The 13,139-nt window shown below is 38.4% G+C and overlaps 1 protein-coding gene across 8 annotated transcripts in view; it reads left to right on the plus strand.

Moving 5' to 3' along the window:
* The window catches only part of BPTF (bromodomain PHD finger transcription factor), a 91,996-nt gene that overhangs the window by 30,277 nt on the left and 48,580 nt on the right, over positions 1-13,139 (plus strand). For 7 of the 8 annotated variants that reach the window (XM_084647487.1, XM_084647492.1, XM_084647493.1 and 4 more), the window contains exons 3-5: positions 5,860-6,083; positions 8,792-9,001; positions 9,553-9,741. In XM_084647487.1, coding sequence (XP_084503613.1) covers positions 5,860-6,083; positions 8,792-9,001; positions 9,553-9,741 — 623 coding nt within the window. The remainder of the gene's footprint in view (positions 1-5,859; positions 6,084-8,791; positions 9,002-9,552; positions 9,742-13,139) is intronic. The other variant, XM_084647491.1, reaches the window with a different exon arrangement.

Consider the following 13,139-nt stretch of genomic DNA (forward strand, 5'->3'; position numbering starts at 1 on the left):
ACTGTGTCAGCCAGATCAACATGAGGAACATAAAATATTGGCTTCTGCAGCTAACTCAGTCATCTTCTGCTTCATTTTCCTGTTTGTTCATAATCTGGAAAAGAAAAACAAGCTTTCCTGCTTTTTCAGGTCCCAAACGATTTCTCAATTTGGAATGAATTAGTCCAAAGGAAGAAAATATTCTTTCTGCACCAGCAGAAGAAGCTACTGCTGTTAAAAGTGAGATTATCACTTCAACAGTCTCTGAATTGAAGTGCTTAAGTGACTTCCACCAGTTCAATGGAGTGACTTTCTTTAAAACATCATCAGCAAACATATATTTCTTGAATGGTGTATCATTCGCTCTGAAGTTTATTATAGTTGGCATAATGGAGGGATGATTGCTGGATATCCATGTCATAGCCAATTCCTCTTCTTCAGCAGTTAAGGTTTGACCCTGGTACCGAGTATTGCAAATATTGGCAAGAAAATGAGCTGGAGACAGTGCTTGTCCCATTCGTTTTTTTTAAATGCTTGTAATTTAACTCTGTCCTTGCATATTTATCTTTTTAAGATCTCAGTTCCTTCCAAATTTCAACAGCATCGGCAATAGAACAGCTATTTACAGCTATTTCCCTTCATTTTGTTCAAGGCTATAGAAATAGGCTTCAGGGCACTCAGCATGTGTTCAACATTTCTCTTAAGCCCAATGTTGAGAACTTGGGCTATTTTTTCACTATTTTGTTCACAAACTGTCATCAGATTAGGCCAGATCTTGATATAGTGCTCAAAACAGTCCACTACTGAGTTCCGTCGTACGTCTTGTGGGAGAGTTAGCTTGGTTCCTCCCACTTTTTCAGAGCAGCTGCTGCAAAGTGGTTGTTACGGAAGTATTTTGCAATTTCAACATTATTAGCCTTTATTTCTGGAACACTGAAGTCTTTGGCTAGGAGGTGCATAAATGAGCACTGCAACCGTATGTTATTAGCTTGGGACTCTCTTCTCAGTTTCTTCTAATCTTGGATACATTTGTAGCATTGTCTGTGACCAAGCTGCATACTGGACATTTGAATTGTTTTTCAGTTTATTGCTTTTACTGCTACTTCTTGTAAGTATTCCGCTGTGTGTGCATTTCCTGATATATCAGTTGTTTCTATAAGGAAGACATTCCCTTCTTCAATGACAGGTTTCAGAGTAGCAGCCGTGTTAGTCTGTATCCACAAAAAGAAAATGAGTACATGTGGCACCTTAGAGACTAACAAATTTATTTGAGCATAAGCTTTCATGAGCTACAGCTCACTTCATCGGATGTGAGCTGTAGCTTATGAAAGCTTATGCTCAAATAAATTTGTTAGTCTCTAAGGTGCCACATGTACTCCCCTTCTTATTCCCTTCTTTGATTGTCAGACAAGCACATACAACAGGATCATTGTGGACATTGCTCCACCCGTCAAGACTCAGGTTAACAATTTCACCTTCTAGACCAGTGTTTCCCAGACTTGGGACACCACTTGTTCAGGGAAAGCCCCTGGAGGGCCCGGCCGGTTTGTTTATCTGCTGCATCTGCAGGTTCGGCTGATCACAGCTCCCACTGGCTGCGGTTCCCTGTGCCCAGCCAATGGGGACTGCGGGAAGTGGCAGCCAGTAAGTCCCTTGGCCCACGCCACTTCCCGCAGGAAGATCTGCCTATTTCAGCTTTATTTATTTTTTATCACAACTGCATCTAAAATGATAGAGTAACAAATATATTTTTTTGCTCAGACATGAGAATTCAAGAATAGACCAGAAGGAAGCCCTTAAGAAAGAAGTAATGAAATAAAAAAGTTTACCAACCTGAAGATTCTGCATGTTCAGATGTGTTCCTTTCATCATCTTCAACGCAGCTCCTTCCTGAGAAGGAACACTTCTAATGATGTTGTTTCATTCGGTCAACCAGGCTTTGCATTGCTTTTTTTGCACTGTTTTCGTTTTGCATGCATGCCTCTCTTACCCACAGGTAGAGGAACTTCATTAAAATATTCCCAAACTGGGTCTTTTTTACGGCCTGCTGTCATTATAGGTTTTCCCTTCTAGTGAGAGAATGGTATGGTAGATCTCAAATCAATGAGGGCTACACTCAGAAAGACCTCAAGACTTCTGGAATATGCTGCTCAAACAGTTTCACTTTTGTTTCTGCTGCCTGTCCCTCCCTTCTCACATTTATCTCTAGACTTCTTCTCCTTGTCCAGATCTACTCTGCCCCCAACAATCTTCTATTCATTGAACTTTCTGAAACTTTGCACTTTTAAAGAGAGGTAAGGGATTGACTCTTTGTACACAAATTTGCAGAGGGACAGTAGGGTTGAGGTCTGTTATTTTTCATCTCTCTAGATATTTATTTATTTTAAAACATTTTTGCTGTTAACAAGTATGTTATCTCTGGAGACACAAATCCACGGTTTGAGAACTGCAAACTAAGCATCTCTGATGGTATCTTCTAGACTGAGCACTGAGTCCCATTGGGTAGATAGAAAGATAAACTAAATCTGTACAGAAGCCCCTGGAACCGCCTAAGATTGGGTCCCTAATCCATGAACTATTGGAACTCATTTACCAACTTTTCTTAAACATTATGTGAATATATTGTCTCATATAATAGAATTAGAATTTAAATCCCTATTCCAGAATGAGATGTTTTTGAGCTATAATGTATCTTAATTAAAACTATCTTTAGATAGGTTTTTTCCCTCAAAAAGCATTTTATCAGAAAAATGGATTTAAATAAAAAAATCAGATTTTTTATTTAAAAAAAAAATAATTGATTTTTATCTACCCTGTCCTCTGGGAAGAGCAGTTTCTAATCTAGAAAGGAACAGCCATTAGCTGAGTGTTCCTAAACCTCTGACTGGACAATGGAATGGATCACTCAATAAGTTGTTTTGTTCACTCCCTCTGAAGGACCTAGCACTGGCCGCTGTCAGAAGACAGGATACTGGGATATATGGACTATTGGTCTGCCTGAGTGTGGCTGTCCTTATGTGCTTTGTAGCTTTCTTGCCAGGGAAATACCATGCCCAGTGAAACCCTGTGAAAAAATTAGATGGCACTCTCAAAAAATACTTTGTTTTTTAGTAGTCTGTTTCCTGTACATGATCAGAGCAGTCATGAAACGATTAGAGCTTTGACTAGATCCAGAAAGTTTACCTTTGTGGTCTCTCCTGTAAAATATCATCCCTTTGTGATGTAGCATCCATCTGGGTGGCTCAGGATTCTTTTGGGGTGTCAGACTATAACATGGCAATTTATAGATGGTAGGGTAAGCTCTCTGTCTCTATGCCTGGAGTGGAGAGAGAAATCTACTAGATGTGAATCTACATTGCTGTATGATGGGGTGACCTGAGGGAGCCCTGCAACACCGGAGTAAGAAGAAATGAGAACAGAGGGAGGGGGAGGAGGAGATGGGTGTCTTAGGCTGGGTAACTGTATGGTCAGAGCAACAGATATGACTTTAGCTGTGGCATTTTGGATTCATTGGTAGGAAGCTAGGTGGGGAAAAAAGGAGGTCAGAGGAAGAAACCTGCTTGATGGCCACAGCCAAAGTCTCGGTAAGTCGCGTAGCTTCTTTCTGTGTCCATTTCCAATCTGTAAAGTGGGAATAACAGTACTTTCCTACCTGACAGGGATGTTGAGAATAAATACAGTAAAGACTGAGAGGCACTCAGATACTTTGATAATGGGAGTCTTCTAAGTAGCTAAGATAGATAGGTGAGGTGGGCTTCTGTGTTGGTTAGCCAGTAATCTTGTGTGATTTATAAATTGGTTTCAAAATGAAAAACAAATATGCCTGCTGCTGAGTAATTAAGTAATTTCATAAAAGTATAACTCTTATCAACAATTACATGTGCTCCACAATATTACTAAGCAGCAAAATGACTGTCTAGCTCCTACAACAGCTCTGCCAACCCTTCCCACTCCCATCATTGCAGTGGTGTCTGCCAGGGATATAAAACGAGTAACAAATAAATACAACACTGTAAGCATGTATTCTTTTTTCTTTTCCTCTTGCTCTTTTACCACTTTTTTTCTCTTATCTGTTCTTTTCGTTTACAGTCTGTTCTTCTTTTTCTGAATAAGCTATATTGTCACTTGCGTGCTGTTTTCTCTCCCTTCTCTTCTTGAGTTTCTGCCTCCTCCTGCTTTTCCTTTCCATATCCCAGTAGTTCGACAGTCTCTTCACTCATAGGATTTGAAGCACCTATCAGACTAGCATAATTTTTTCTTAGTTTAGATGAAATATGGTTTAACCATTAACTCTGTTAAGTTTGAAAAACACATAGGTGGCTAAGTGTTAGAGTACACCACAGAGATAAATAAGAACAAAGAGTTGACAATATAAAAACTATTTTTGAACTATCCGTTGGATCTGTAATCTGTGTGAACAACTTGAAAATTTCCTTAAATAATCATTTTTGTTGGAAACCTTTTAAAACCACTAAATAACTAAAACATGCTAAACTATGAAGATCAGATGGAGATTAGAAAGACTAGAGCAGTAGTCCCCAAACTATGGGGCGTGCCTCTCTAGGAGGGCGGGGGATGCGGCGGGGCAGGGGCCAGCCCCCAAAGGGGGCAGGAAGGGAACACCACACAGTCCTGCTCTGCTTTGGCACTAGCTCCTGGCCTCGCTCCTAGCTCCCAGTGGCGGCTTTGGGGAAGGGAGGAGGTGCAGACAGCGGTAATGGGGACCCCCTGTAAAAAGTTTAGGGACCACTGGACTAGAAGAATAAATTAACTAGAGTCTTAGTTGCCTTCCAAAAGCAAGGAAAGATTCCCCTAAGTCCTTTTTAATGGAAAGGGTAGTATTTCTTTGCGATATGCCAGATTCTGTCAGCCAGTCAAAAACATATTTTGAAGTAATGTCTAGAAAGGTGTTGATTTAATGTAAAGTCATATTGCCATTACTTCCAAGCTCCTGATATTTTTGCAATTTTGAGGATGATTGTCTTCGTAACAACACTTTGGTGAATTTGAGTTTTTCTGCACTGTCTGTGTGTAATTGACTGTTTAGCTTGCTTTATAATCTTTATTTAAAGTATTCTAATATGTAAATAAACTCATCAAATCACTAAGGATACTTGTGTTCCTGAATGCATAAGGCCAAATCATATACTTTCATTGGGGAGAAAAAACACTGGAGAGGGCCAGTAGTGAGGGAAATTCAGCAAGTTCCCCTGATCGGGTTGCTTCAGACTGGTTTGTTTGGAAGAATTAGGTATAGAGGAGGAGCAGAGCATTGTGCTCCCCAAACCTCCAGATTATAGGGATCTGAATAGAGATCCTCTGCAGCGAGCGCAAGGGCCTGTGCCTTCTTCACCACTCTGATGCGTGCGCACACAGGTAAATACTATCTGAATAGTAATATAAAACATTTCATGGTGATTATGGGATTCCCCATCTTTAAATTTTCTGACTGAAATTTTAAATATATCAAAGCCATAATATTGCATTGGTTTTAGGAGTGCTTGGTAAGCATAGGCATTTAGTAATATTGTAATCATTGAAAAATAACTGTAGTAAATCCTACTGGAAGATGGACAAACCAGATTTGAGGCAATGATTTAAAAGCTTTTCTTTTAACCTCCCTGGGAAGTGATTGTGAATATTGGCTTTTTTGAGGGAACAGGGAGGAAGTGGTGTGAAAAGAACATTTGGAGGTGGAAAGAGAGGGAGCTTCTTTAGAAGCTTGGGAGGCCAAAGGTGAATCTCGGGTGTTAATCTTATTCAGCCCTTATTGCTTAATATTTTCTTGGAAAAAAGGAGCAGGTAAATTCATCTTATCTAATTTTCTTCACTTATCTAAAATAAATGTATAAAACAATTGTTCTCAAACTGTTATTGCAGAGAGGAAGATTCAGACAATGAGAAGGATAAGAAACTCTGGTACTATAGCACAAAGGTCCAGCTGGCACAGTTAATTGAATGCCTAGACAAAGATTACTGGGAAGCTGATCTTTGCAAAACTCTTGAAGAAATGTGCCAAGAAATTCATCGGCATATGGATATCACGGAAGACCTTACTAACAAAGCACGGGGCAACAACAAATCTTTCCTTGCTGCAGCAAATGGTAGGAATATCTGTCTATCATGGGAATGAATGTTAAACACTTTCAGATTATGATTTTACTTCAGAGTCTTTAAACATTGCAGTAATGTCTGCCCCCAAGTTTCACATATACAAATGTTTTTTTGAAATGTATTGTTAATAACTTTCTAACGTCAACCTGGCTGGCAGTAGCAATGTTAAGAATTTCTGAAGTTGCTTCCATACTTCCTGTTTTAAACAGTTTTAGTCCTGCTGGACTGCTTGATATATCCTCTAGACATATTTTTCTAGCACTGCCAAACATACTTATGTCCTGAATTTCCATTGACTTAATGTTATGTTCCACGTAAGAGAGAGTGTGTGGTGGGGAAAGGGAGAGAGATGGAGTGTTCATTAGTAAAATGGTTAAGTATCCTGTTAACTGAATTTTATGTGGTGATATGACCATTCCAGAGAAAAGTCCAAATCTATACCTTTTTTGGATTTCATATAGATATTAGTGGCAGGGGTTCAAAACGGAGTTGTCCTTCCTGTTAACTCTGTCTGGAGGTAATATTCTTTGAAGGGGTAGAATACAATTTTGAATTACCTGAGAAATATGACTTATATAACTTTTTAATTTTAGGTCTGTTAAGTTTTGTTTAGAGACCTAGACGTCTGCATCTGCAGGCCCACATATTTAATACTCTAGTAGCTTTCTAATTATTAGGAAATTTCTTCTGTACTTCCTATCTAGTACTTTGTAAACATTGACACTACAATTATGAATGAGATCTACTCAACCTTGTTTTAATTTAACATTTTTACTAACATTTCATTTCTCCACAGAACTTCTTGTTAAAAATTGAAGTCTGAGCCATTTGTTTTAATAGAATATTGTAGACTGCTGTCAAAGTACAGTCCCTTCCAAATGAGTGCCAAAGATATAAATTCCCTAATGTTAAATTTTAGAATTTCTAATTATCCAGCAATCTGGTGTAAAGTAAATGTTAAATGCTACTACTAACTGGGGGAAGTACATAATGCTCCTCAAACGCAACTGTATAATGTTACTAGTAAATGAAAGAATTAAGTGTTTTCTATGAGTTATGTGTATTGTGGCAATAATTCTTGGTTCAGATGTGAAAGATTTAAAGGAACTCCATGGATGTATGTGATTTGGCATTTGGTATAATCTGTTTTCTCTAGATAGCTTTGACAAAGTAAAAAATCTAGGGAAATTCTAGGCAGAGAAAACAAGCAAGATGAAGTATCAACTACATAGAAGCTGTATCTGAATCCTTGTTTACATGCGTGCCCTACACAAGCTAATGATTTGTATCACCTGTGTGGTTTCCTCAAGGAACGAAGGCTGTAACTTACACGCTCAATATTTATTTCAGCCTTTTTTTCTTACTGAAATACAATATGCATTTATGTAGCTTTGGCTATATTAAATTAACAGTTTAAGCAATTCAGCTTTTTATGTCTTGATGAAAGGATTTTTATTAGTTATGAGATATAATTACTGAAAGTATGAAGTCTTTCAAAGTTTAGAAAGCCTTCATTCAACATTGTGAGCAAAGCAGCTATTCTTACGTCATTCAGAGAAGGAGTACAAAATAACAAAAACTAGGAGGTAGGATGGTGCAGTATTATTGAGTTTCAATGATTAATGCTCAAATCCGTTATACTTTACTGGAAGCCAAAGTGGGTAAGGATAAGAATGGCATGACATGGAGAAGGAATTGACTTGGTGAGAATTCAGTCACATGCAATCTGAATTGAATTGAGAGCACCCTCAATTAATTCTCAATAATAAGTTACAGTAATCAAGTCAGAATCACTATTTCAAGGTTTTACTGGTCAAACCGGATCTTATAATGGCAGTATAAGTGATGTTTAAAAAAAATCCCAAAAAGACCTGTCTGGAGACAGTCTGATTCCATAATTAATTCTTTCTGCTTAATACTCAAAAGTTAAAATGTGAATGTGAATCGCCATGGGTGGAGTGCTGCTCAGCAGATATTTGGAGCCAACCATCAATACATGTACTCAACTCTCAGTAAATTACATGGCTTGGATTTTTATAGAAGCAGTTGAACAGAAATTACACTGTACTTCAGTGCTTAGCATGACAGTCTCATATAGCTGGTCTTTGGTGTATAGATGTGTAATCCCAAGGGAAGGAGACAAAAGGAAGCAACTATGTAGACCACTTTAAAAAAAAAAAAAAAAAAAAAAAGGCAGAAATAGATTTGATCCTGACCTCCTGAATTCCCCCAGTGTAAAGAGGGGCAGGAATAAACAGGCATATGACACTGGCCATGCAAATATTTTCAACAAAAACACTGGAGCAAAACCCTAATCTTTTAGAGAAAGTGTGATAGCATCTTTAAACTTTATGTAGAACCCCATAAACAGTAAGTTGAAACTCAGTTTATCTACCATAGAACAATAAAGGACTGTGTAAAGGGGTTTGGTATTTTGTACATAACATAATGTTGAGAAATCAAGAACTCGAGCATTCCAATTTCCATGCATCTGAAAATGGAAAAAGGAGTAAGAACTTGGATGTTAATTTTTGTTCTTAGCTCCTGGCTTTTGTTTTGTGATTGTGAAAGGTAATGCTTTAAACCTGAAGGCCATCTTGATTTAAATGACTTTTGATTTAAGACTTCTACTTAATGGCTCTATAAAGGGTATTTTGATTCTTGTTGCCTGAATTTTACCGGTTTTTTCCTACTGTAGATGAAATATTGGATGCTCTTAGAGTCAAAAAAGGAGAAATAGTGGAGGATAAAAGTCAAGCAGCTGAGGAAACAGATAAGGACAAAAATGATGTTGAAAATAATGACCAAACAGATACTGAAAAAGGCAAGGAAGAACCTGCAGACCAACTACAGGAAAAAAATGAAGACACACCATCTGAACAAGACTCAGAAAAAGGAAAAACAGAAGGTAAAGAAACTGACCTTGCATTAGCAATATTTTTGTTGTTTTTAAATAACCTTTTACTAGCACATTTACTTCTGGAAATATTAATGTAATTTTTTACACTGGCAAGATTTTTTTAAAATTGCTTTTAAAGAGATAATGCTAGTTTGCTTCTTTATGGTTATATACCATTGTTTCTCTTTGGTAGTGTTGGATAGCTCATTTTCCCTACTGCTGTTTTACAATTTGACTCCATTTTTGCTTTGAGATGTCTGGCTTTTCTGGCATGAAGCTCACTGATGGCAGTCAATATGTGTACATCCACCAGTATCAAAGGATTGATTTCTAATGCTATTTTTAAAGTAGAATTAAGTAGTTTTGGCCTGTTTCTGTTCTCTGATTCTATGAAGACACTATCCTTACTGCAGAAATACACTCAATATATTTTGGTGCTACAAAGTGGACATAATACAAGGAACTGCACGAAGTCTGCTTTTTAGCATGGATAAGGCCAGATGACATCCTAAGGAAATGTTAAGAATATCCTTAAAGATTTGTTGTGCATTTTACTGTAGAGCCAACAGACGTTGGGGATAAAAGTAACTCTGGGGCATCAAGCACAGACGGCAGCACCACAAATCCTTCTGCAGGAGAAACTAGTTCCTCTGAAGGGAAGAACGCAATGGGGTGTCAGTCAGAAACCTTTGATAGCAACAATGTGGCAGAGAAGAAAGTGGCATCAGAGCTCCCTCAGGATCTCTCAGGTACAGAGGGCGCTGTATCAATGCCTCTGTAATTTGGGGAACCTTTAAGATTTTCTTATTATAAATTATGGTTTGTCAACTAAAACCATTTACAGTGTATGTTCATTCATGCTATTTGCTTTCACTGCCATCCTTTACTGCTGCATTGTCATCTAACATTTAGAATTTTTTAATGTGGTCCTCCCTGCTGTTAGCATATGCTTCCATGCCCTCCAAAGATTACTGTGGCTAAGCTTTTCTCATATTCTGTTTACTATATATTTTATTTTTCTTCATTGCAAACCGTAGTGGTGGTGAACATCCTACAAAGGTTTATTTCAAGCTTTTATTTGCTAATGGCTGTTAAATCGTTTAACCTGTAATGTACTGTAAAAATAATTAACAAGAAAAAATTAGTATTTGCAGTTATTCATATAGGTTCTTGCATTGGGTTGCCTGGAGAAAAGTTTTGCATCATCCCAAAAATCTGTAGGCTGAAGCTTAATAATGTATGTACAAAGTTTGTTTTTCTTTTAAGCTGTTTTTTATTTCGTGCAGTAGTAATTTGCTACTCCATAAAATACAATTCTTTTCTTGAAACTCAGGAATGAGTATGACTTGCTTAGGTCTGGAGCATTAATTAGTACATTAAAACCATACAAATACTTTTTAGAAAAGAGAGAGAACATTGTACTTTTGACCAAATTCCTACATTAGCAACAGATAAGTTAATTTGAATAACTCATAGCATTAATTAAGATCATGAAAGTTGTATTTTCACTTGAATCAATATTACAACTAAGGTACATGCATCCGATGAAGTGAGCTGTAGCTCACGAAAGCTTATGCTCAAATAAATTTGTTAGTCTGTAAGGTGCCACAGGTACTCCTTTTCTTTTAACTAAGGTACTGCAGTTGAAAAAAGCACACTTGGTATGTTAGATTTGAAAGTTGGTTCTTGATAACTCATTGAAAAATATGGTGTGCTGTGTTCCAAGAACAAGTAAAATGCCTCCATACAGACGTAGTTTGTAATGTTTCTGGGTGGTTATTTAACTTTTAAAACATTACTGTATTTAATTCTTTTGTATGAAATGACCCTCATTATTCTCCACCACCAGTTAGTTTTATTTCTCTCCATTAGTAAATAGCTTCATAATTGGATTAGCAGTTTTATGTACATCTCCAATAGGGAAAATGTGCTTGTGCTTGGGGGAAAAAAAACATATTTTTGTTTAGGATTTATAGATCAAGCATAATTTTTTTTCCATTACTGTTCACAAATCACCTGTTGAGTACATATTTCCTTTTAGAGTTAATGAGGAAATAATCCTTTTCTTACAGGATATTACTGAAGGTGCATGGGGAAAGCACATATGCTTGATGATTCAAAATTTGAGTTTATATTTTTTGTTGAAAAATGCATTTATGAAGATGCTTATTGGGCTGGACTCGGGGCTGCTGTTCCTTGTTATGTTTTTGCAAGTAGCTCTAGCTGGTTGCATCCAGCCAAGCTTTTCTACCTGCAGCCTACCCTGAATTCTTTGCTACCTTGCAGTAATAAGTCTGCTGCTACTGCACAGTCATAGGGACCTTTATTCAAGAGCGTGGGGAGACCTATGACATACAACAGGCAGGCATCCATTCCCACATAGGTGGAGCAGAAGCTGAGATGTAGATATGGAAGAGAGAATCTACCTACTTTCTTCCCAGCTATATGCCCTCTGGATCTCAGTTCATCATGTGAATGTAGGTTGGGAGGGGGTGGTCTACCTTCCCGTTCTCCTCCAAACTCCAGGCCTTAGATGATTCTGTCCTCCCCAACCAGCAAATGGGCAGGTTTGGGACCAAACAATATTGATCATGTTCTGGATCTGTGTCTCACCCAAAACAAGGTGCAGTGAGGTTACGGGTGCTCTGAGAACCCTTGGATTCTCAGCAGATTTATTCCTCTGCTTTTTTGATGGTGAGTATTTCCCAGAGAGGGAGACATGACCCACCACCAGTCTCAAAAGGATGACAGGACCTTTCTGTTCGCCATTCTGTTCTCTATTCTATATAGGGCTGTATACCACTTCGGTATACTGTATACTACCAAAGTATCTGAGCACCTGACCTTCAGCACCCTTGGGGAGGTGATGTCCAAAGTTTGGATTTTGTCCAGGGAGGACTCCAGGAACAGAGGGCCCTCGGGAAGAGGTTGTTCAAGTTCAGGAAAAACCCCTCCTTGTGTTTCCCTTGTACAAGGTTATCAAGGAGATAGGGAACCCTGAAATAAGCCCAATGCTCACCAGGCCCTAAACCTAATTGCACCTTTTCTTTTCTGTGCCTGCTTAAGAGATAGTATGAGACCCAGGGGTCCGTCCTGCATGTTGGCATCCTAGTCACTAATTCAGAGAGTCCGAGTTCTAGATGGAGGAGGTGTGTTTCTTCTGTAAGATTCTGACCTCAGGAGAAATCCATGACCTGATCACAGACCATATTGGCAGGTTCATCCATAGCCTTTTGTTCCAAAACATCAACTATTTGGTTCCAACTTCTGAATCTAGACTCTTTGACAGATCACAAGTACATGGAGATCTGGACCAACCTGCTTGGTTTCAGACTTACTGCCAGAGGTCTCCCTAGACACACAAACCTTGGTCTCCTTTCTACTTATGAGTAACCTCATGGTGGGAAGAGCTGCTGGTTAAGGGCAAGATGCCAAGAGCGACAGACGCTGAAACTCATTATTGCTGCTTTAAAAGTGGGAGGCCTTGAATCAAGCTCTTCAGAGCTTCCAGGTTCAGGACTGCCTGTGGAGCCCAAGTAGTCTTCTTTCGTCCTTCTTTCACTATAGTTGCTCAGATTCTCTTAAGTCTTGCTACCAGATGAGGTTCCAGAAGTCGAGGACTTTAAGGGATGGGCTCAAACTGGCAGACCAAGTAAATCAAACCAACTAAAATGTTTTTATGTCAGGGAAGCAAGACTCTTCCCATCCCTTTGGAGGGGCAGTCCATTTCTTCTACCAGTAGTGAGGGGATGCAACACGAAGTACCTGCTAGGTGGCCAATTACTTCACTAGAATACTTCATGGACGTCCACCCTCTTCTGAGTTCCTAAAGATTTTGTCCATCTTCTGTATCTCATAGAACAAAAAGCCAAAGCAGTAGGCAGGCACGTCATTTTTAGAATATCAGAACCATCACAGGCGTGTTCTGCAGGGATCTACTCTGATTTTGCTAATTATAACATGACATGGATAAAGATTTAACTCTCACCATCCTGGATATTCAGAAAGCCATTGGAGTAACAGGAAAACATGATCAAATCAGGTTACATTAAAGATGTTATAGATGTTAATTCTGAATTTCCCTTCTTTTGTTACTGTCAAAACTGTTTAATTTTGTTGTAGAAAATGTCCTTTACAGATGTTACAG

The sequence above is a fragment of the Lepidochelys olivacea genome (genome assembly GCF_965140295.1).
Source record: "Lepidochelys olivacea isolate rLepOli2 genome assembly, chromosome: 14".
NCBI lineage: Eukaryota > Metazoa > Chordata > Testudines > Cheloniidae > Lepidochelys > Lepidochelys olivacea.